General features: G+C 35.9%; 2 protein-coding genes and 1 pseudogene across 3 annotated transcripts; all 3 read left to right on the plus strand.

Annotated features, from left to right (window-relative positions):
• The first annotated feature begins 2,664 nt into the window (after positions 1–2,664).
• On the plus strand, positions 2,665–6,121 carry LOC141655107 (putative F-box protein At3g61730). Its single transcript, XM_074462204.1, has 7 exons — positions 2,665–2,699; positions 4,586–4,776; positions 4,898–4,948; positions 5,121–5,282; positions 5,371–5,418; positions 5,698–5,868; positions 6,015–6,121. Exons 1-7 carry the CDS (start codon positions 2,665–2,667, stop codon positions 6,119–6,121), a joined length of 765 nt encoding a protein of 254 aa, XP_074318305.1.
• Positions 6,122–10,108: 3,987 nt separating this feature from the next.
• On the plus strand, positions 10,109–12,546 carry LOC141657089 (polycomb group protein FIE1-like; annotated as a pseudogene).
• A 1,598-nt stretch (positions 12,547–14,144) lies between these two features.
• LOC141657090 (protein ACCELERATED CELL DEATH 6-like) lies at positions 14,145–19,022 on the plus strand. 2 transcript variants are annotated; one of them, XM_074464214.1, is made up of 5 exons: positions 14,145–14,965; positions 16,490–17,083; positions 17,191–17,699; positions 17,789–18,337; positions 18,598–19,022. In XM_074464214.1, the coding sequence occupies exons 1-5, from the start codon at positions 14,290–14,292 to the stop codon at positions 18,643–18,645; spliced, it is 2,376 nt and encodes a 791-aa protein (XP_074320315.1). In that variant the 5' UTR covers positions 14,145–14,289; the 3' UTR covers positions 18,646–19,022. The 2 variants fall into 2 exon arrangements, with proteins under 2 accessions (XP_074320315.1, XP_074320314.1); XM_074464213.1 differs by lacking the exon at positions 18,598–19,022 and having other exon boundaries at positions 14,225–14,965; positions 17,789–18,484.
• The last annotated feature ends 5,749 nt before the right edge of the window (positions 19,023–24,771 follow it).

Here is a 24,771-nt window from a genome sequence, read left to right on the forward strand (position 1 = left end):
AATATATGTAGTATATATATAAATAACAAGTGTGAGTCATGTCGTTTCATATGCCACACAGGAGGTTTTTTAATTATAAATTAAAATTAACAAGTGGAAGTTGATTTAAAATTAATATGTTTATAGGAAATGACAACTTGTCCTTTAATCTTCCGGTATAATGAATTGTATTTTAATAAATCTTACGTAATAAATATAATTCCGAGTATTTTTTTGCTTAAGAAGTTTTTTTTTTTAAATATTATTTATCATATTATGTACTCTATTTAAAACTAATATTTATTTATCAACTCTTGTTCAAGTACGAAATTAAAATGACGTCACATAGTTAACATTCAAATTCGAACAAAATATAAAAGAGGTAGAAGAGAAAACCCAACCATGATAGTACAAAATTGAAGTAATATTAAGATAAATTTAAATAAGAAAAGTACAACATAATAATAGTATAAAAATAAAACATGCATAGATATTAATTGGAAATTAAATACATGAATATTTAATTAAGGACTTCTTTTAATCCTTACTAATTTAAGGATTTTAAAGCCTTTAGATCCTCCTCAAATTCTTTCCTAAGGTCGATGCATTATCCATAAGAAACAAACAAGGATTGTATGAGATCATCCGCTTCCTTTTCAATCTCCTTAACGCCCTCTATATAACAATAGTTCCGAGTTTCAATCGCACTAACAATCATTTTCATCGTTCTCAACTCTTGTTCAAGTACCGTTTGAATGTGTTTTTCCAAATTGGCGATCAAACCCGTTGACATACCACTTAGGTTTGTCATTTGAAATCTTTTGTATTTTTAGTGAGAAGACAGAGAGAACTATTATTATTTTAAATGGTTTTCTTTTAGAATGATGTTAACCACCAAATATTTATAATTGAATTTATGACCTTTGGAGAACTGTGCGTTGAATAGTTTACAACAATTGCCACTTGCATTTTTATTTTTATTTTTATTTTTGACAAAATGGTTCATAAATTATGACTGTTGGTGATTGCCAATTGCATTTACCTTGCAAACAATGACCACTTGCATAGAAATCAAATGAATGATACACCTAAAAACGGAAGTAGATAACATTTTATCGGGACAGAGGGAGTATAAGAGAGGTAGAAGAAGAGAAAACCCAACAATGTTAACTAATTTAGAAATAATATCAGGATGAACTTAAAAAGAAAAGTACAACATAATTAAATAACTAAATATAAAACATGAATAAAATAAGGTCTCCTAATCCTTATTAATAATGAACTTTAAAGCGTCAATATCCTCTTCAAATCCTTTTCTAAGATTGTTAAATTTTTCATAAGTACCCAATACGTATTTGATGAAATCATCCGCGTCCTTTTCTGTTTCCTTAAGGCCCCTTAAATAACAATCGTTACGAGTTTCAATCGCCCCGACAACCACCTTCATTGCTTTGAACTCGAGTTCACGAAGATTGGAAACTTGTTCTAAAAATAGCAACGATTCAATTAACAAGTCATTAAGGTTTCTCATTCTAAAAATTTCAGTTGATTTATTTAGAGAGAAGATAAAAGGTGAAATTGTTTAGAAAGAGAGGAATAGTTATGTTTTAGAATGGATACTTTGTGTTAGCTCCCCACTATTTATAATTAAGTTGGTGACTGTTCGTGTATCATGTGTAATACTACGGTTTTATGAGTCTTTAGATACTCTATCGAGTGGGGTTTACTCTGTCAAGTAAGTAGTTTTGACGCAAAACTGTAATCTGTCTGTAGGGTACTCGATCGAGTAAGTTGGGTACTCGATCGAGTAGGGGACACTCGATCGAGTAGGGGACACTCGATCGAGTAGGGGACACTCGATCGAGTAAGTGCCTTACTCGATCGAGTAAGTGAGTTTACGGGTTGAGTTTTGACGGGTTTTGTTAATGATGCGAGATTAATATATAATGATACCGTCACTTTTCTTAAACCTTTTTAACTATTCTAAAAACCTAATTGAGAAGAAAGGAGTTACGTAAGTTCATCTAATCGCATTATCATTAGCAAATCCCCAAGGCTACGTTCGTTGGATCATCTTGTTCTTTACACCGTTGTGATCCTTGTGTCGGGGGTAAGCTTTTCATATAAATTTTATAATGTTTTGTTAAAGTTGGTTAAACCGTAATTGGGTGATTTGGGGTTTTTATGATTATGTGGTTAAGGTAGTAATTGTATGCATGTATGTATAGGAGGAGGATTCGTGGAGGAGAGATTTTGAGACAGCTGCTAGATCGTCTGATTCTGTGATTGTTTTCCAGGTAGGGTTTCCCTACTCAGTATTGGCTACATAAGTTGTTGGTAATTGTTGTTGTAACTATTGAGTAATTGTATTGTTGGATTGGTTTTAGTGTTGTTGATAGTATACTGTTGATTGATTGTGTAACTGTTTGTGATCTTCGGGGCGCGTCCCTGGCTGAGTGGAGTCACTTACGGGAGTGGATTCACGCCCTTGATTCGCTCTCTGTGGAACCCGTCACAGAGGGGATGTGCACATTAATGAACTTGAGTTTATCGCTCGATGGAGATGAGCGGGGATTTGGTGGGTACGGTTGCGGTCCCCCACTGGCGGCGTGGAGTACTTGTTGCGATGGGTACTCTGGCAGGACTACACACTTTTGTGTGTAGTCAGTTGTGTGGAATTTGGAGATGGGGACTGGGGATTTGTGTGAACTGCTTGAGCTGTTTGTGACGTTGTTTCTTTGTGGCATTTGTTTTTATGTAATCAATACTGACCCCGTTTAAATGTTTTAAAAACTGTGGTAATCCATTAGGGGGTGGTGAGCAGTTATTGAGCAGGTATGAGCTGAGGCGTATGAGATAACTGGGAGGAGTCACCACGATGCAGTTTAGAATTTTTCCACCGTGTCTGATAGTCTTTTGATAGTATACAGTTTTGGAGAACTTGTATCTCTTTATCAGTTTTGGTTTTTGGCATGTAATCACATTAAACGTTATTTACTATTTAAGTATGTTTCTTTATTGTCTGATGATTATCATTGCCTCGGGTAGCCGAGATGGTGACGTTCCTATACCCGAGTGATCCTGGTAAGGCACTTGGAGTATGGGGGGTGTCACAAAGTTGTATCAGAGCGACGATCTTGAAACCTGTAACCAATGAACCTAATGAACATAGGGAGTCAAATTAAAATGAACCCGGGGTAGAAGTTGTATGAGCTAATGCAAAGACTTGGGAGACGTCCTAAAGCCGCGAACTCGCCCTACAATTTTGAACCGGTCACCATGGGATATGAGTCGGGATCGCTATGTGTTTAATTTATGAATTGTGTACCTATATAGTGATGTGTGGCATGAATCAATATGATTTTGTATGTTGTTGGTTGAAAGCATGTTGAATGATAGTTGGTTTACAATGTTGGTTGAAATTGTTGAAAAGTATATGAGAATGATGAATGATGTGGTGGAAAAAGAAAGTAGTTCATATATGATAATATGTGATGAATAATGTATTGCAGGATGAATTATTTATATTGTGGCAATCTTAGTAACATGAGATTAGGCGATGTGATATGGTTATACATGATTTTGTTCCGTAAAGTTATATAATAAAGCTAGATACTATATGCATGCGTTAGATAAAGTGTATGATGGATGATGGATAATGTTGCTTAAAAATATGATTTCATGATTTAAGCATGTTTATATGACTGAAGTGGATTTTTTTTTTTATATAATGTTGATATGTTAGTAACACATGAATGAGAATTTTATGTTATATATATATATATATATATATATATATATATATATATATATATATATATATATATATATATATATATATATATATATATATATATATATATATATATATATATATATATATATATATATATATATATATATTGAATCATGTGAGGCACCCTCCTTAAAGGTGAGGTAGTGAACCCTTTTAAACCATTAGATTTAATAATTGTAGGTTCACCAGATTATAACACGTGTCCCTTAATAATTCCTAACTCACTTCACACTCTCTCTCTTTATCTCGTCTTCATCTGACACCGTTTTCGCCATTCTTCTTAGCTCCATTTTCGCCATTCTTCAGAGCTCCGTCTTCGTCATTCACTCAGATTTCGACGCCATTTTATCGCTGAGCTTCCTTCCTCCATTATCACTAAGCCTTTTGACCTCCATTAACATCCGGAAGTTAGGTAATTTCAATCACATACTTTTCATTTCGATTTATCCCGATTTTAGTCCTCATTCTTCACAATAATTTTCGATCAATTTATTTACTTTGTTAATTTCTCAATAAACTAGTTTAATTACTGATTTTCGTTCTTTTTTATGGAGGTTTTGATCGATTTGAGAGGAAATCTTCCTTCATTCCGTCTTTTTCGATTAATCTCGTCTTCGCCATTATCGTTGACCTTTCATTCCGTATTTTTCACACTAGCTTTTGAGTTTTATCCATTTAGTAGATAGGGGATTTTAAATTATGTTTTTGAGTTTTCACACTACCTTATTTAGAAAGATATTTAGTATCTTTCGAGTTTATACTTGCTCGAATTTATCTGAATGTGTTATTTGGTAATCTGTGTTTGTCAAGTTATGAGGATGATGTATGGATAGAGATATCAAAGTACTTAGGCGGAAAGTCACTGGTGAAGCTAGGAAGTACTTGCAAATGGTTCTACAAACTCATGTCAGAAGATTGCATTTGGAAATACGCTTGCTTACGAGATCTTGGCATGCCTAATCCAGAAATGTATCCTTCAGTGGCAAAAATCTATGCATCAAAGATTTGGTATGATCAGTATTCTTAAGAATTTCATTTTGTTATCCAATGTAATGCTATGTTGTAACAATAACGAATGAAAATGCTTACGCTTTTGATAAGCTTGATTCTCGTTTGATTATCGTTGCGATGGTACTCACTCGTACTTGTTTTGTCAGCAAGAGAAGTATATAGGTGCAGTGACACTTTCTTCTCTGGTCAATCAATTTATTACTCATTGGAGAAAAGTTTGAGTCTACTGATGGCTTTTGTTTAATTTGGTGCAAGTTCAGCAGTTAAAGAATTCCGATTGTTAAATGTTAATTACTCACTCGAGAACTAAGCATCAAAAGTCACCAATGTACAGAATGGATGCGGATTGGGGCTTTTTTCATGGACTCACCAGCAACACTCGTGACGGGAAAATTATCTTGGCCTAGAAGAGTTTCTATGGACACTATTGAGAAGATGTTGAAAACCATTGGATTATGTGTGCTCACCAACATTAAAACCGGAATCTGGATAGCTGGTAAACAATTTTGATTGCCAGATTTAAGCTCGTTTTAGTTACTTCTAGTTTGATGAATTCAAGTAAAATTCTGATCATAATCTTGCAGATCTGCAGCTTGTTCGATGCCCAGTCTGTAATCTCAGCACATGTGATGGTGAGCGCTTTAGATTTATGTGTGACTAGAGAAATATAGATGATGAATAAGCCACTTTGAAGCTATAGAAAAACTTACATGAGAATATGAGACGGTTATATGCATACAACCAAACCACTGTTTTACTGCATATAACCTTCTAACACAACACTCAATGTTGCTGTTTTTTCCGATCATCTTCTAGAGCAACATGGTGTAGAATTCTGCAACATGATGATTATTCTGTGTTATACATCATTTTGTTATAAATTCATTGGTCTAAAAGTTTGGTATGTGCAGGGACAATGCAGATGCTAGATACAAGGCACTTTGAGCTCTTTCTGAATGAGGGCTATCAAAATGGAAGCTGGGACTATATCCAACTCGGGTCACACGAGACAAAGAAACATGCCAATGAAGCTACTGGGGCCATCTTTGATTTGAAGCACTTGAACGACGCTTCAACTACAGGTTAAAACTTGAGACTGAATTTAGCCCAAAAGTATCTGTGGCGTATGTTAACCCGACTTTTTAGATTATGTAGCACAGCCACGGGCAGTACTCAGATATTTCTAACCGCGTATGGAAAACATAGTCTGACGCTTGGCATTCTGCAGAGGTGCTCAAGACGAAGACATGGGTCGAAAACAGGATGACTGCATACCAAAGGTTAAGATCACGCGTCATGCTGTTGCTCTCAACACCAACCTGCACCAAAGGTTAAGATCACTCGTCTTCACAAGATTAGCCCCAAGTCACAAAATCAAGTCCAAGATTCACAATATTAGGTTCAGGGTTCACAAAATTAGGTCCAGGATTCACAATATTAGCTCCAAGATTCACAATATTAAGTCCAAGATTCACAAAATAAGGTTCAAACATAGACCTGATTTTGTGAAACCTGGACTTGATTTTGTGAAGCTTAGACTAGATTATGTGAATCTAGGGCTGTTCATGTGAGACTTTTAGAAGTTCGTTCCTGATGCCCGTTCTACAATCACGGAGTCATATGGTAATGAATCTAGGGCTGTTCATCACATTGACAATCAATCGCAGGTTAGGCTTTTCATTGTTGCATATCTAAAGGCTATTAGCTTAAGGTTCCCCTTATTTAATCTTTGTTATGTACTCGTATATCTTAACGGCTATTAGCTCAAATGGGAGAGCAATGTGCAAATCTTGCACAAAGGTATGAGTTCGAATCTCATATAGCCTAGTTAATTTAAGAATTTAGTGTATTAAACTTAAATACAATAACATTGAGGATGAGTTAGCCAAATCCGTACTCAGATGTGCAAAATTGAGGATGAGTAGAAGAAGCTCAAACTTAGATGCGCACAAACGGCGTGCATAAGCCAAAACGTCGTCAGAGCCACTAAAGGAGCAAAGGATTACAATTTTGAGTCCTTTGTAAAGTCAATGTTAGAAATTATCTAAATTGGGTGCAATTGGATTTGACAGAAAATGTCAAAACCCAAAAGTCCACTAGAGAAATACCAATTAGGCTTTGAAGTAACAGTAGCAGTCAATAACCAACATGGGAATCGAACCCACACCTTGTGCATTGCACAACGCTCTGCCATTTGAGCTAATTGGTTTTAAAATAATTAAATCATTCCACTAGTTTTCATCATGTGAGTTGTTCCCTTATCTCTACTCCCCCTGCCATTAGAGGAACGACTGAAGAAATTGATTCTCGAGGTGTGCTCTAGTCCTTACCACTTATGATGACCAAGTTTCACAAAACAAGCTCTACGATTCACTGAACAAGGTCTGAGATTCACAAAACAAAGTCTCAGATTCACCTAATAAAGAAAAGAGCAAAATAGATGATTTTAACCACTTATGATGATCAAGTTTCACAAAACAAGCCTTAAGATTCACTGAATAAGGTATGAGATTCACAAAATAAGGCTTGAGATTCACCAAATAAGGAAAAGAGCAAGAAACGTGATTTTAACCACTTATGATGACCAGGTTTCACAAAACAAGCTCTAAGATTCACAAAACAAAGTCTGAGATTCACCTAATAAAGAAAAGAGCAAAATAGGTGATTTTAACCACTTATGATGATCAAATTTCACAAAACAAGCCTTAAGATTCACTGAATAAGGTATGAGATTCACAAAATAAGGTCTGAGATTCACCAAATAAGGAAAAGAGCAAAAAACGTGATTTTAACCACTTATGATGACCATGTTTCACAAAATAAGCTTTAAGATTCACTGAACAAGGTCTGAGATTCACAAAACAAAGTATGAGATTCACCTAATAAAGAAAAGAGCAAAATAGGTTATTTTAACCACTTATGATGATCAAGTTTCACAAAACAAGTCTTAAAATTCACTGAATAAGGTATGAGATTCACAAAATAAGGTATGAGATTCACCAAACAAGGAAAAGAGCAAAAAACGTGATTTTAACCAGTTATGATGACCAAGTTTCACAAAACAACCTCTAAGATTCACTGAACAAGGTCTGAGATTCATAAAACAAAGTCTGAGATTCACCTAATAAAGAAAAGAGCAAAATAGGTGATTTTAACCACTTATGATGATCAAGTTTCATAAAACAAGCCTTAAGATTCACTGAATAAGGACTGAGATTCACAAAATAAGGACTGAGATTCACAAAATAAGGCAAAGAACAAAATAGGTGATTCCTAACACCTATAATGACCAAGTTTTAGAAAATTATCTTACAGGTTCACAAAACAAGCTATAGGATTCACAACATAAGGACCGAGATTCACAAAATAAATCAGGAGAAGAGCAAAACAGGTTATCTCTTATCACTTATAACAAATTTTTATCAATAGAAGTAAACCTGAAAATTTGATAAATTAAAACCAATCGGATTCATAATTAAATCGATAATCAACAACCACTTTGTTTGTCCGAATATGACCAAATTATCAGCTTTTTCAGTTTTGCTTTATTATTATGGAAACACAAATGTTACGTGTTCCGCTCCAATTTGAAAGTCAAATGGGGTCAACATAAATATATGGAGGGACTAGGGAATATTGTAGATCACAGTTATCATCAGAGAAACCAACAGAATTTTTGCAGCAAGACACCACTATCATTGATTCATTGCTTAGTCAATTAGCTAAACAAATCCATCATGTTAATCAATGTCACCCAAACTTCTGCCAAATGTTTCATGTATTATGGAATACAATGAGAGGATATTTTACAGAGTCATAGAACCATATCTAAAACCACCATAAGTGTCGGGTTGCAAGGAATATAATCTTAGCAAGACAACACGAAATCGAGTTAACAGTCGAGCAACACATCTTAAAGGCCATCATATCATTAGTTTAAGAGTCGCAATAGCTATGACTTAGGCTACATATTAAGATTCAAAGATTTGAAGCACAACATATCCGACTGACATCAAAACAGCTGGTATAATCAGCATAATTCAGTGCCATGTCCATAGCAGAGCATACAGAAGAGAAAAATACCAACCAATTTGGTTAAATAGTATTAAAGAGAGACTCAAGCTGAAGGATGCCAGAAAAAGAGGAGGGAGGGGAGGGGGAGGGGGAGGGGGAGGGGGGTTTGAAACAGTAAAGGACACATGATAGGAGATTCAGAAATTACAATGAAGTAAATCGTGGAGAAAACAGTAAAGGACACATGATAGTCCAATAATATCTTCCCAAGTCATGCAACTAACAATTTTCATATTCCAAAAACTAAAATAAAAACATTTTTGTAGAATACAATAACAACAGCAGCAGCGTAAGACCCAAAATGGTCACTAAAATCGGCTTAACTACTCAAATAGCAACAAAATGGTTCACAAAAATTCAATTATTCTACTGTAGTATCTTAAAATTAGGGAAGTCGGTATGAGATGAATATCCAAATGGACAACATATTACTGAAATTGATAGTATAGAAAAGCAATAGACAAAACTTATAGATGCTATATGTCGATAAGTAGTAAAGCGCACCTTTGATGTTCTAGCTATTACTCGATGAATGCGTCGAGAGCAGAGAAACGGGGAAGCGGCAGAGAGGCGTCGTGAGCAAAGAGGAGGGGACAAAGCGCGAGTAAACCCTGGTGTGAATTGTGTAACAACGACGGCGATAGGCGAGAGGCGATGGCGATTTGGTGGTTGTTGAATTGATGCAATTTGAAAATCGCTACAATTGATCTGAAAATCGCTCAATTGATCAAATTGATCGAAAAAACGCCGGAATTGGTCAAATTGATCGAAAAAACTCTGAAATAGATCAAACTTATTGGGAAATCGCTACAATTGATCGGAAAATCGCTGCAATCTACGAACAATTGCTTCAATTGATTAGGTTATGGAGATTGATTTGGGAAAGATGGCTGAGAGGAGTTTTGATGATGAAGAAAGAACGTTGTTTGTAATAATGTAATTGGGTCAATTTTGATCTAAGCCCAAGAGCGCGCGCAATATCACATCCACTCAACATGTATCATTTTGGTGAGACCCGCCGCCTCGCCATAATGAGGTCACACCGGATCCTACTATCTATATATATATATATATATATATATATATATATATATATATATATATATATATATATATATATATATATATATATTGTCATTGTTTTTATGTAAGGTTATAGAATAAAAGCATGTGGGCATTACATGAGTGGTAAGTTAAATAATGTATGTGCATGATGGAAGTTGTTGTTTGGCTTTTGTAAATAGTAACATGTGGTTAGGGATACTGGTTTTATGAGTATTGAGTTGTTTTTTTGTTTACCTTGTTGTTGTTTAAGTTGTTTGGAAGTAAAATCGAATAGTTATGTCGTCTGATTACAGCAAAGTTGTCTTTAAACTGTTATAACTTGAGATGCATAAATTTGCGGTAGCTTGTGTTTACTCTTTGTTTTGGTTGGTGATATTTTAAAAAGCTGATGTAGTTTTGCTCATTAGTCTATTTAGGGTGGTAACAGCTTTCTGTTCTTTTAACGTATTCTAGATGACGATTTATAGATGTCTTGAAGGTGGTACAATTGCAGTTCTGCAATCTTTCATTGATGAGGATGTAAGTAAAGTCATTCATCCTCTCAACAGAATTTTATTACTTGGTTGAGTTCGCATATCTCCTTTATTTTGTGGTATAAATGTAAGCCAAAGGATGTTGTGTGGATCAGAAGGAGGAATCTTTCTATACTGTCAGCTGGGCTTGTGATGTGGACCGTACACCACTCCTTGTTGCTGGAGGAAGCAATGGCATTATACGTGTAATTGATGCTGCAAACCTGCAAATGAGAAGATACACAAGGTATGTTTTGCAAGTCTTTTACTTGGCATCGTGAGGCTTTATAAACTGTGAAATGATCAACATTTCAACCTTAGTGCTACACTGTTGCAGTGTTCGTACTAGTTTACTGTGATGAAGATTTATAATTTTGAGCAAATCTGTTTTCTAGGGGAGTGAGGCTGGGATGGAAGGGAATCTCGTTTATTTAATTTTGAGTTCTCCTAGTTTTTCTTCCCCGAGCTTATATATTTCAATTGTTTCCTGTAAATTTTTGCAGAGTTATGTTGGTCATGGGGACTCAATTAATGAAATAAAAACCCAGCCTTTGAATCCATCACTTATAGTGTCCGCGAGCAAAGTAAGTAAAATACCAAAAACATGATTTTTGAAGTTTGAACATTTACGGAGTTGATTACTCATGTTAATAGTTGTCCAGGATGAATCGGTTCGGTTGTGGAATGTTCATACTGGAATTTGTATTTTGATATTTGCTGGAGCTGGGGGTCATCGTAATGAAGTATTAAGCGTGGTGAGTCTTTGATAAGATGATTTGAGCTGCCTCTTTTCGCACGGCTAACGCCTTTACTTGTCGAGTTATTTCTATTGTGCCCCCATACTATGATGATATTGCTTTCTTTCCCTCAGGATTTTCATCCTTCTGATGAACACCGAATTGCAAGCTGTGGGATGGACAACACAGTTAAAATTTGGTCGATGAAGGGTAATGGTCTTTCCTTTGGTTTGACAAAATTGAAATTCTGTGTGTTTATTTCATGTACAGCGGAATTCAACCTTCCTCAATTACAAATGAATCAATTATCCTTTCAATATGGCATATGTAATAACTCTTTTGATTCAAGTAAATTCTCAAAACACAAGTGATCAATGCTGTAAAAACTGAACAGTACTCTATAAAATGGTTTTAAGGATAATAAGTCAATAACATCATTATATATGTGTGCTACCCTTATTATATCATGTATTACATCCCATATTCTATTGATAATACAGAAGAACTTGTAATTCATCAACTCCTAAACATTTATAGGCATATAATGGGCTTCGGCCCCTCTTTGCATCAAAAGAAAAAAGATAAACACAAATTCTCATTATAGACGGGAAATATCCGTCTATAGTTATAGACGGGCCAAATATCCACCCACTTTAAGATAAGACAAGAACACAAGTTGCGTGGTGGAGCCAAAAAATGTCACCACTTTAAGCATATTTGACCCGTCTTTCACTTTAGACGGATATATCTGTCTATAGTGAGACTAATTGAAAAATAAATGTGCTTGTTCTATTAGAAAAGAAGATATGTGCTGTTCGTTATCCGTGTTAATTGCTCTTGGGCATTCTTACTTGTACATTAAACTAGAGCTTAGACTGTAGATCATTGAATTGTTTTTTAATCAGAAGAGCAGTTGACTGTATCATCTTAAGTGGGGTATGTCACCATTTTCTGTAAAAAATGCTGACTTGCTTCATGCTAGTGTTGCAATCATATTTTTCTTTTGGGATTTTATTCAGATGTCAGAAATCTGAGCTAAAATTGTCGACGTTTTCTTGACCACAGTACAGTTGTTCCTCTAATCTTTATCTGCTTTGTTGTAGAGTGTTGACAATGAGATTGTACTGTGGGAACCTATTATGAAGGAACAGTCTCCAGGTGAGGTGAGTATATATCTGTCATAATCTTAGTCGTCTTTGGCACAACATGCATGTTTGCTTGAATGCATGAATGCCTTATTCCGGATTGCATTTTTGTCCAAGATGAAACTAACTTGCGTGATGCTCCATACTTTTCAGGGCTCAGTTGACATCCTTCAGAAATACCCTGTGCCCGACTGTGATATTTGGTTCATAAAATTCTCATGTGATTTTCATTACCTAGTTCCGATCAATATTTTGATCGAAGGATTGTGAGAGTATGATTTGAATCTCTTGGTTAAGTTCTGGTGATTGGTATTCGTATATACATTCAAGTAATTTTGCATTCTAGCTGTTTAAGAAAGACTGACATCATGACTTCATGAGCGACGGACTGATTTTTTTAAAACTTGGTCTTTGTCATTATGCAGAGCTGCAATTTGCAACTTAATCTTTGATTACCAATCTTGGATTTGTGAAAGATTGTTTTCACGTCTTTTTTGTTTACAGAATATTGATGGCTGAACGTTTGCATCTCTTGGTGTTGAGGATACCGTGTTGAACGAGGTGAACGACGTCTTGGCTCGAGAATGTGGGTACGTGTGATGTTACTCATGTCTCAATCTATATTCTTTATGTATGTGGGGTCTACTGCAAAGGCTTACTTTTGCTCTTTGGGACCTGGTGGAGTGGTGGGTGCACATTAGCGGGGTCATGTAAGGGACAATGTGAGCCACCATACATGGTTGAGTTGAACGTTGCGAGCTTGGGTCCCAGCCTTTCGTTGCTGCTTTGTTGTCTTAGAAACAAAAAATCGAGGATGATGGAAACCAAGCTCAATTTTCTTATGCTAACCAAACAATGTAGCTCCGATAAAATTTTTATTTAAATGAAATTAAAGTTTATAAGAATTTCATTTCATGCACAACTGCACAAGCTAGTAGCACCAAGTAATTTCTGTAAGGTTGCCATATAAATTTTCCTCAGGGAGTTGACTTTTGACTAGGTTAGTTTGGGTCAAAGTACTTGTGTTCTGGCGGCTGAAAATTCCGAAGTTTTGGTTAAAATTTTCCAGTTTTTTTCAAGGTAGTCCGCCCCCGCTGACCTGGCTCCGTTACTGAGATAGGCTCTAATGGGTCTAAATAGGCTGATAATTGGTAACCCCTAACTGACGGAGCGAGTAAATGGGTACCCGCAGAGTGGTGGAGCGGGTATAGTTGTTATTTTCCAAAAGTTTCACCCATCACGGGTCTTTAGGCGCGTGTGGACACTCGTTTTGGATTATTCCATTGCTATATTTCATTACATGATTGTAATTGAAGTGTTCACATTGCATATTCTCTATTAAGTCTATAAGCTGCGTGTCAAAGTCAACGAGATTGATTACGAAGTGAGCTTCCTTCAATACTCCATATGCCAAGAGTATGGGAACGGAACAACCTGTAATACGTACGTAGAGTATGTATTATGTATATCATAATTGATCCAGCTCATAGCTTAGTTGGACAAAGAGACGAGAAACGGTTAACTAAACCAGTCCGTCTCATTGTATACGGACACTATCCGTCTAAAGCTGTAGACGGATAGTGGCCTTTTCACAAAATGCAAGTGGGGGTATTCATTTCCCACCCACTTGCACTATCCACTCTCATTTTGTGAAATGCACACTATTCGTCTACAGCTTCAAACGGATAGTGTCCGTCTAAAGTGAGAATTTGTGTAACTAAACATAGTAGATTGATTAGTAGTCAATATTTTATTACGACCAGAAAAAAAATTGATTGGGTAGACGACTGATAATATTAAAATAATAATAATAAAAAATGAACGAGGAGGTAGTAGTGGACAGGTGGCGATAAAATGTGTGTGTATATATATAGAGGCGTGCAGGAGTTGTGGGAGTATGAAAACAATACTACTTTAAAATTAGAGTTAGAAATAAATCACCATTTTCCAAAAGAAGCGTTGCATAGAGGATGGATCCGGCGTTGAGGAACGCGGCTTTTGTAGGAAATGTGGAGTTTCTGAAAAAAGCATTGGCTAGAGAACCTACCGAATACTTCCTCGGTCTAGACAGTGGGAGAAAGTGCATCTTCCATCATACCGCATGGTTTGGCAGGGTAGAGTTTATGGAGGAAGCTATGAATATTCTACCCCCAAATATCCTAAAACAATTCCTCCACATCAGAGATGTAAATTCGTATACCGTGCTTCACACAGCGGCTTTGAAGGGCAGGTTCTCGGTGATCAAGTGTATTAGAGGAATGTACGAATCATTGTCGTGGGATGATGACGACGAGGATCACGTCAAGCCTTGGTTAGCGTTGACTGAGTTGCGTAACCAGAGTTTTCACATGGATCATTGTGGTGGGATGACGCCGTTGACCTTATGCTTGGCACAAGATGAGTTGGATGAGGATGCCAACACCCCGCTCTACTATGAGGAATGTGCGATGGAGATAATGTTGATGGATCCCGAACTAGTGAGCTGCACCATTGCTGATGAGGATGGCTACACCCCGCTCTACTATGCCGTCAAAGAGGGTTACAATCGTGTTGCTCAGAAGATTTTGATGTCTTCTCAACCTGCCACTTCTATTGTCGGCTCCTCAGATCTCTTGGAACTTGTTAGTCTTGCTACTAATTGCACAGGTCACTACTACTCTTCCTTTATCTACCTCCTTCATTCACGGATTCACCTACTCCCTACTCCCTACTCCCTACTCCCTACTCCCTACTCCTTACCCATTTCCATTAATTTGCATAGGCCAGGTTTGTTTCGACTCAAGCGGATCGGGTTATTTCCGGCCGGGTCAATGATTAAGTGGAAAAAAAAAGCATTTCAAGTCTTTTGGGTAATAAAAGTTATGTTTTGTCGGGTCATTTTCAGGTTGTGTGGTTTCGGATCGGGTAATTACAGGTCAGGTCTGTTACGGGTCCACAAAAGCTCGGGTCATTTTCGGGTCGGGTCGGGTCAATTCGGGTTTTGGGTGTCATTCGAGTACGGCAGTTTGAGTCGATCTCGAGTCTCGGGTCAGCCTTTTCGGGCCGGGTCGGGTTGATTTTGCCAGGTCTACTCTTAGTGGGTGTTTGGCCTAACTTTTCAAAGTGTTTTTGGAATTAAAAACACTTTTTGGCCAAACACATCATATATATTTAAAAGTTACTAATAAATTCTCAAAATCTCAAATGTCACCTTTTTGCCCATAAAAATAGAAGCATCAATTTGGTGCTTCTACATTGGGTTTTTGATCAAAAACTACCTTATATTTAGGGGTATTTGTAAAAAGACTACCTTATACTCCGTATTATTTTTGTTGCTTTTAACTACCTTTGTTTTCTTTATTTTTGGTCATTAACTACCTGTGTTGAAAATCTGACGAGATTTGATCAGTTTAGCGACATTAACGTATCTCTCATGACTTTGTTAACATCAGACAACAATTACCAACTACGACCAAACTGTAATTTAACTTCAGACAAGCAAAAGTTATGTTTACATATATCAACAACAACTACAAATATTCACTAAAGTTAAGCGTAAGTACATCTTGACTTCCTAAAATCGGATCTACGCAAGATTAAAGTAAGAAAGGACTCTTGTGAGATCAGTTAATGCTGTAAAACTGACCAAATATGTCTAGAATCTTGGTGCAGGTAGTTATTAACCCAAAACAAAGAAAATAAAGGTAGTTAAAAACAAAAATAATAATGTAAGGTAGTATTTTTACAAATACCCTTAATTATAAGGTAATTTTTGACAAAAAATCCTTCTACTTTTAAAAAACTACTTTTAAAAAATTAAGCTTAAAAAGTAGAAACTCATTTTTATCACACACATTATTATTTAAAAGCTAAAAAAAAAAGTGTTTTTGGACTCGAAAATACTTTTTGGCCAAACACATTATTATTCAAAAACTAAAAAAAATTCTCAAAAACCAAAAACCATATTTTTGGCTTTTTGCCCATAAAAATAGAAGCACCAAATTGCTGCTTTTGAAACACTTTTAGAAAATTGCTTGAAAAACTAAAACTCATTTTCTACAAGTTAGGCCAAACATATTCTAAGCAAAACATGCTCTTACTCCAACCATGAATTTAAGGGGTTCGATGAATGCACTCATTTGAACCAAAAAAAAAAAACACATTTCTAAGTCTCTAACAATGTAATAACAGATCATGTAGTGAGGTTGCTATTCCAAAAACTTGGAGATTGGTTTGACCTGATTGACGACAGAGGATTCACAATAGTTCATCAATGGGCCAAGGATGGAGAAGCAAGGCCGTGTAAAATACTTCTAGAGGGAGATGATATTGCTGAGGCGAAGACCAAAGTCTATAAGGAAATGATTATTATGAAAGATGATGAATTCGACACTCCATTGCACATAGCCGCGAGGAATGAGGAATGTGAAGTAGCGAAAATCTTGATACGCGGCTATCAGCAACAAGTGAGTCTAGGCGAGGAGATAAGCCAAGACAAAGTGGCTGCAGAGTGTCCTCCTTGGAAAATACAGAACAAAAATGGAGACACACCGTTACAAGCTGCCTTGTCTTCAAAACATGAAGAACTTGCACTAGAGATCCTGTCAATCGATCCAACGTTGTGTCAGATTCTTAACAACAAGAGTGAAAGTCCCTTCTTTCTTGCCGTTAGGTGTGGCTGTGCACGAGTTGTGGATGAGATCATGAGAATTGATGAACCTCGGTTCAAGATGCTTCGTCGCAATGACAGAACCACTGTACTTCATTATTTATCTACTCTTCCAGGTATGGTTTTTTACTTTTATACACTAGCTTGTATAAAAATGGTTCGCCTGCCAAGCCTTCCTGCTTCGGTTGGAAAGAACTAATATAAGTTTATATCACGAGCACAGAGAAAACATGCCGAATGTTGCTTAGTAAATATTGGTGGATCATCAACTTGGAAGATGATCAGGGAAAGACGGCCCTTGACTATGCCAAACGTGAAAACATTCCTTGGCTAGTAGATTTATTAACCGATCCTTCTCGTATACAAAAAGAAGACTTTGATTGGATAGAAGCATGTACAAGAGAAGAGAGCGATGCTGTTCTGGCCTTTGTTGATCACTGTCCAAATCTACAAAATCTTTGTCGCGAAGAAAGTGACACTCCGTTGCACCACATTAAACTACCCACTTTCAAAGATTACCGTTCTTTTCTAAAAAATTCGTCAATAGCAGAAGTTAAGAATTATGCTGATCATGATGGGGCAACAGCGTTACACCGTGCACTAGAGAGAAAGGATATACATCTTGCTAGGGCACTTCTACTTGATGATGAGGTCCAGCGGACAATCAAAGACGATAATGGCACAACTGCCATGGATTTACTCGCCAAGCTTTGTGAGGAAAATGAAGACTGGGTATGTTTAAACAACCTAATTTCTATGGTTACATTTTGATGAAAAAAATCGGGTAAGCTGAAAATGACGATGTTTGATACAACTTGCAGGACAAAATGTGCAAGCTAATAAAAGTGAATCCAAACCTAAAAACATCATTTATTCAACAAGGGACCAATTTGGACCAAATGAGAAACACCCTCTCAGTTGTTGCTGCTCTTTTAGCAACAATTACATTCGCGGCAGGATTCACTCTTCCTGGTGGCATCAACAGTGATACCGGGGAAGCAGTTCTCGCAAAGAAAGCAGCATTCTTAGTATTTTTACTGGCTGATGTATATGCAATGTGTACTTCCATATTAGTCCTCTTTTGCTTGATATGGTCTATGGTTATGGATTCTGAACCTGACGTTGCTCGAGTATTGGTCGACCGTAGTATGTTCATACTAATGCAGTCCTTATATGCAACCTTGTTAGCTTTTATGACTGGCATCTACACTGTTATACAACACAGTTCCTTATGGGCGGCCATAGTTATATTTGTCATGTGTTCAGTCATTGGAATCGCGGTAAATAAGTCCATTTTACATTTGGTGATTTCCAAATTAATTCCTGCTACAAGTCGGGAAAAGCAATACCGAACACCGGCGAACCAAGAGGTAACTCATTTGGCTCAAATCTTTACCCTTCAATATCACCATTATTCTTTCTCTTCTTGATTTAAATTCTCTTCTAATAATCTTAACTCTTAAGTGTGATTTCAAATCTCTTCTCTTCTATCTAAATTACTCCGTATAATCCTAATCTCTTCTTCGGTAATCATAGTCATTAGATCACTTACATAGATTTATACATTCTGTTAGCCTATAATCTTTGGAAGATATTGGAAATCATAATTGATTAATTACTCTTTTGACAGGAAATCGAGATCATAATTGCAAAAGATGAAGAGAGGACAATCGAGTAGATTACTGTACTTGCAATTTTCTCTACAAAACGAATCCTTGTTACTCCCTCCCATTCACTGGATTCATGGAGGAGGGGGTGGTCGGTCGGGGTTGAGATTTGAATTAGGTTTAATTTTCGGTTCATTGTGTGTATGACATGAGATCGGCAAAGTCGGAAAGAGTCAAAAATTTGTGATTGGGTATCTACATTCCAACTTGTATAAAGAATTAATTATTTCATTTAAATTTCCTTGGTTGTAAGTGATGAACCGGTTTTTGCGGTGTTGGAGACTTGGAGTGCTTCCGCTATGGCGCTATCATGACTTTGAAATAAACTCAGGTTAGTCATGTAATCATTTTCATTTTTCAATATATTTGGTGATAATATTGCTTGTTATACTTTGCTTACCACTGTTATTCTTAAGAAGTAATTTTATACAATGAATTGAATGAAACTTCATGTAATCATGTACTCCCTATTTCTTAATCCCTATGAGAATCCAGACTTAAAAATTGGCTTTATTTTACTAAATTTAAAATTGAAACGGTGGCTGAAACTTGTAAAATAGCTGAAATTTAATACTTTGTAGGAAGTGGTTAACTCTAAAGTGTGTATTAAAATATTGTGAAAAAAACGGACATTCGATTAAAAAAAGGCATAAAAGAAACATGATTACTATTCACGGTCATATAGATGAGCAGTTTATAGGCTATACATCTGAGGTAGTACCTTTTATTGTTTATTTTCTGAGTTTTATTTTAAAGTTTTTAAGTTCTGCTTTAGTATAAAATTTTTGAGCACATTTACTAAAATATTACACTAAAAAATTATAATATTTCTCAAAAACTATATTTATAAATGGTTGCTACCAACCAAGTTGGTTGCTAATCGCCCTTTTTCTTGTAGTGAGAGCAAAGGGCTCATACTTTATTTAAGCACTCATAAAAAGTATTCCGATCCATACTATGGACTAATATTTATTATTATCACTAGGAAAAAAATAGGGATAATTCACGTGGTGCCCTTGAGGTTTGGCTTAATTTACATGGTACCCCTGCGTTTAAGAATGTGCACATGGTGCCCCTGAACTTTCAGTTTAGTGCACTATTTGCCCTTTGTCATTAACGGTGTCAAATATTTAACGGCAGCAAGTTTGGGAGGAAAGTTAGTTAAAGCCCAACAACCTTTTGAATTTCCAACTAACTAAAATCTACAACTAATTATAAGTAACTAATTTGACTTTCACCAAATACCCCCGAAGTTTGAGAATTGTGCACCAAATACCCCTGAGGTTTGAGAATTGTGCACGAAATACCCCTGTTACCAGAAACACCTGTAACAGCTAGAAAAGTAGTCGTTGGACTAGAGTTATTGCATATAAAGTGAGTTGATGTTAAAATTGAGAGCGCAAATCATTGAGTGACTCTTAAAACACCATTACAAACATATTCCTAATAATAATGAAATCATCTAACTCAAGATTTAATTCAAAATGGATGCAAATAAATAACAAATATTGCCCTATACGCAAGACGAGATTCAATATAAGGTCGTCTGGACCTTTGGGAGAAAACCTCTCAAGATTATAGAAGAGTTGAAGAAGAAATTGAAGGAACAAACAACTAGCATTTGTGACTTAAAAAGAGATTATAAATTTATCTAAAATGTTTCAATATAGTTGAAAACAATTATAATAATGTATATGTTTTTAGTCTATATTATAATGAAGTAAGTGTACAAGCATTGTGATATCAAAAATGAAGATTTCTGAAACCTAAAACAACTTTCATGCATTATATGACATCATGGCATCCAAGCATCCATTCATTTTTCCCAAAAACTTACATGACTAATCTAGTACCATCTACACTCATATGACTGCTCATCCTTAGTATCATCTTTATCCCGTTCCTTTGTTTTATCAAATGGATCCCTACTACACTCAGATGACTACTCATCCTCAGTACCATCTTCATCCCCTTCACTCTCTTCAACAGTGGCAGAGTAGTCTTCATCAAATTCCTCAATCTCTTCATATCTTCATCCTCATCCAAGCCCAAATTAATTGGCTCACCCTTTTCTTACCCCTCTCTGTCCTTATCTTAGTTGCCTTAGCATTAGTTTCAGCAGCTCTTGACCTAGAATGGAGTATAAATCTCTTCTCTTAGGAGTTGGTCTAAGAATTTTTTGCATTATTATAGAAGGGATATCTTTGTTATCTATTTGCACTCCTTTTGAATTAGATTTTGAGTTAGATGATTGCATTATTATAGTAGGACTATGTTTGTGATAGTGTTTTAAGAGTCACTCAATGATTTGGGCTCTCAATTTTAACATCAATTCTCTTTATATGCAATAATAACTTCAGTCCAACGGCTACTTTTCTAGCTAGCCGTTACAACCTTACAAGTCTTTCTGGTAACAGGGGTATTTCGTGCACAATTCTCAAACCTCGGGGATATTTGGTGCACAATTCTCAAACTTCAGGGGTATTTAGTGAAAGTCAAATTAGTTACTTATAGTTAGTTGTAGATTTTAGTTAGTTGGAAATTCAAAAGGTTGTTGGGCTTTAACTAACTTTCCCTCCAAACCTGTTGCCGTTTAATATTTGACACCGTTAATGGCAAAGGGCAGATAGTGCACTAAACTGAAAGTTCAGGGACACCATGTGCACATTCTTAAACGCAGGGGTACCACGTGAATTAAACCAAACCTCAGGGGCACCACGTGAATTATCCCAAAAAAATATGCCTAGTGGACAAAGTTGGGGAGACACAATCGTAGGAGACGTTAGACAATAATACACTAGTTTATTAGCATTTGTTCCTCGGCAAAACAAAAACAAAAAACAACTGGATGTATAATCTTATTTGTGGTAAAACACTAGGAGCTGGTAGTGGACATTAATCATTATATCATATTTTAAGCAAAGGCGAGAATCTAGGAAAACTAGAAAGTAGAAACAAGTAGATGGAACTATAATCCTGATTCCGTCACTGAATATGTCAATGGATTCGGGTTTAAGGAGAGCGGCGAAGAAGGGAGATGTGAGCTTCCTGAAGAAAGCAGTTTCAATTCAACCTTCTGAGTACTTCCTGACTCAAGCTCCCAAGGACGAATCCGGGAATATTGGAGGTAACATCCTTCACTTGGCGATATGGAACAACCAACTCGAGTTCATCAGGGAAGCTGTTAGGATTATAGAGGGGGAGACGATAATAAGAGAGATTTGTATTATTGATTGATGTTCTTTTACATCGATATGGTGAGGTATTTATAATACCTCTCAACTTAATGGCAAACTCTAACCCTAATGGCAAACCCTAATGGTAGCCGGGCCTAGTATAGGCCCAATCTCCTAATACCCTCCCGCAATCGTAAAGGCAGTACGTATTACGAACTTTACGATTGGAGAAATACAAAGAAAAAAGAACATAAAAAAAAAATGAAATCTTCGTCTTCTTCAATCTTCATTAATTCTTCATCTCCGCAAGGTTGGTTGGTAAGATAAACAAGTATAAGACTCGTTAGAAAATTTTCTAACATCCAAAAACAGCTTTTGTTCCAGGTCGATGTGGACTATGTCTGTACCCCGCTCCACACAGCGGCTGTGATGAGCCAGGCGAATGCAAACCACGAGTTTGTCGTGATTGTTAAGGAAATGTTTGCGCCTTTGGATATTGATTATAATAAAGATGGTCTGGTTAAGCCGTGGTTGGCTTTAACACCGCATCTTATGACGCCGTTGCACATTGCTTTGAAAGACAATAAGGAGAATGAGAAATGTGCGATGGAGATATTGTTAATGGATCATGAATATGTGAGTTGTACTATGGTTGATTCTGATGGTAATACTCCGTTATACTATGCGCTCAAGAACGGGTTCAATCTCGTTGCTGAGACGATCTTGATGTCGCCTCTTTCTTCTAATTCGATTTACAGCTCCAAAGTTGTCGCCACGCCTTTCGATTGTGCTATAAATTGCTCTCATTTCGCTTACAATTACTCTGGTAACACTCTCGTTCTTGGTACCTTTTTATTCATTTTCAACATTTCTGTATACATACCCGACTTGAACCGACCTCTAGATTTAGATTTTTAGATTTATTTGAATGAAAATATTGAGATCTAGAATTTTAGATCCGATCCAACGAGCAAATGCTAAAATACTTACAAATTGGGTTTATTAGGTTGGATTAGAATCATTAGATCCAAAATTCATTTTAATTGCCTTTTATTAGCTTACAAAATTTTATATTTATCTACAAAATTTTTATTATTTTTTTGAAATAGAAGAATACTTTCATTAATGGAAAGTCATACGGCCCTATAAAGAATAATTATAATCGAATATGAATTTATTTGAAACCAAAGACAAAAAATAAATTTCTTGTAAATTAGGGATTTCAAACCATGATCTGACAATTCGACTCGGCCTCGTATTGCTATCTTCATGCAACTTGGCCCAAAGCGGACAATATCGTACTATTATGGGTTGTGGACACAGATGCAGCAGAGGCCCAACACGGGGTATTCACGCTCCCGCACAACAACAAGAAATACACAAATGTATTATTGTTGGGGAATAGACATAAAGACAAGCCGCAATAAGAAACTACTTCGTCTGATTCTTAAAAATTGCCTCATTTAATTAAATTAGTCCTCAAGAATCTTAAGAAATGGAGCAATTCCAAAGAATCCAAGGGAATAACTTTTATGATTTTCTTATACTCCCCTTCACAAAATTAATAAACATACAAGCTAACACATACTCCTTCCCCTTCTTAAACACAAGTCTTTAGCCTAGCGGTTAAGCCTGAGGTTTTCTTACTTTTTTTAGCAAACGAATTCGTTCTTGATTTTCTCTGTCTGCAGCAGGAACTAACTTGGCAATCACATAATGCAAAATGGTCCGATTTGCAGAAATTCCAATGATCGAACACATGACAAAAACAAGTATTGATGCCCATAAGGAAATGTCCGCTATTACAGTGTAGATGCCAACCATAAATGCCAGCAAGATGGCATATAAAGATTGCATTAGAATGAACACACTACGATATATGATGTGAAAGTCATCGTCGCAAAAAGCGCAGCAACAACAGAGAAACTGTTTCTTATTTTCGACAAGTTAGTCCCTCGTTGAACATATGATGTTCTTAGATATGGATTTACCTTAATTAGCTTGCACATTTTCTCCTGTAAGTAGTTCGTCTAAATTCAGCATTCATAAATAATTGAGATACATAAAATTTTTGTCTCATTTATCCAAGTGATTCATTTGACCCGTTTTAATCTTAGAACGGATATGCGTCTTAAGAGTGACCGATGGTTTATGATTAGGTGGTCCTTATATTGTCGATGTTAGTATAAAACTAGTATAGACCCATGCAATGTATGCATGGTATTAATAGAGTTTTACTTTTCAGAGTATTATTTGTGAAATTTAAATTGATAATTTAATTATCTATTTTTCATGCTTCTCATCATTGTATTTTGATTTAAGAAATAAAAGATTTAAATCGTAAGAAGTCATGAAATGAGTGTTTTTTTATTTTATTTTTTCCAGAGAAATTAACGACGTTACTTTATAAATATTTACTAATAACATATTTTTTTTGCGATAAATTTTTATCATAAATAATCAATGAATTTTTATCATAAAGTTTTAAGAAAAAAATAAATAATTTCTTTATCATAGAAAGACCGGAGATAAATTTATGCAGAATGTGAAATATTAAATATTATAAATATTCAAATCTAAAAGATTGTGCCCATTTATAACCCGTCATGTAAATACCTATAGTATATATGCTAAAAATACAAAACCCTATTCTAGGAAACATGTTTTAGGCGGAAAAATTTGAAGTTTCTCCTATTCATTTAGTAAATAGGAGATAGGAATAAAGGCTTTGTGAGGCGGTAATTAGACCTGACAAAATTGAAACCCAAATAACCCGGCGCAACACCCGAATTAAGGACCTGAACTTGACTCGAATCCGAAATGACCAACTCTTATCTTATACAAAAATAACCCTTATATTGAATTGAAGCATGTGAAAGAGGAGAGACCCCTGCGCTTCTGTTAAGAATTTGTGCCTTAAATTTGTGTCGAAAGATGGGCGAAGTTAAGACAAGAAGAAAG

This window comes from Silene latifolia, chromosome 5, assembly GCF_048544455.1.
Source record: "Silene latifolia isolate original U9 population chromosome 5, ASM4854445v1, whole genome shotgun sequence".
In the NCBI taxonomy this organism is placed as follows: domain Eukaryota; kingdom Viridiplantae; phylum Streptophyta; class Magnoliopsida; order Caryophyllales; family Caryophyllaceae; genus Silene; species Silene latifolia.

What these genes read in the sequence shown, in the direction of transcription:
- LOC141657090 (XM_074464213.1), top strand. Translation starts at nt 14,290, where the DNA reads ATGGATCCGGCGTTGAGGAACGCGGCTTTTGTAGGAAATGTGGAGTTT. An exon ending in TTATTTATCTACTCTTCCAG is followed by an intron (nt 17,084 to 17,190) that starts GTATGGTTTTTT and finishes TCACGAGCACAG; the next exon opens with AGAAAACATGCCGAATGTTG. An exon ending in GTGAGGAAAATGAAGACTGG is followed by an intron (nt 17,700 to 17,788) that starts GTATGTTTAAAC and finishes TACAACTTGCAG; the next exon opens with GACAAAATGTGCAAGCTAAT.
- LOC141655107 (XM_074462204.1), top strand. Translation starts at nt 2,665, where the DNA reads ATGGGGACTGGGGATTTGTGTGAACTGCTTGAGCT. An exon ending in GGCAAAAATCTATGCATCAA is followed by an intron (nt 4,777 to 4,897) that starts AGATTTGGTATG and finishes CGTTTGATTATC; the next exon opens with GTTGCGATGGTACTCACTCG. An exon ending in TAATCTCAGCACATGTGATG is followed by an intron (nt 5,419 to 5,697) that starts GTGAGCGCTTTA and finishes TGGTATGTGCAG; the next exon opens with GGACAATGCAGATGCTAGAT.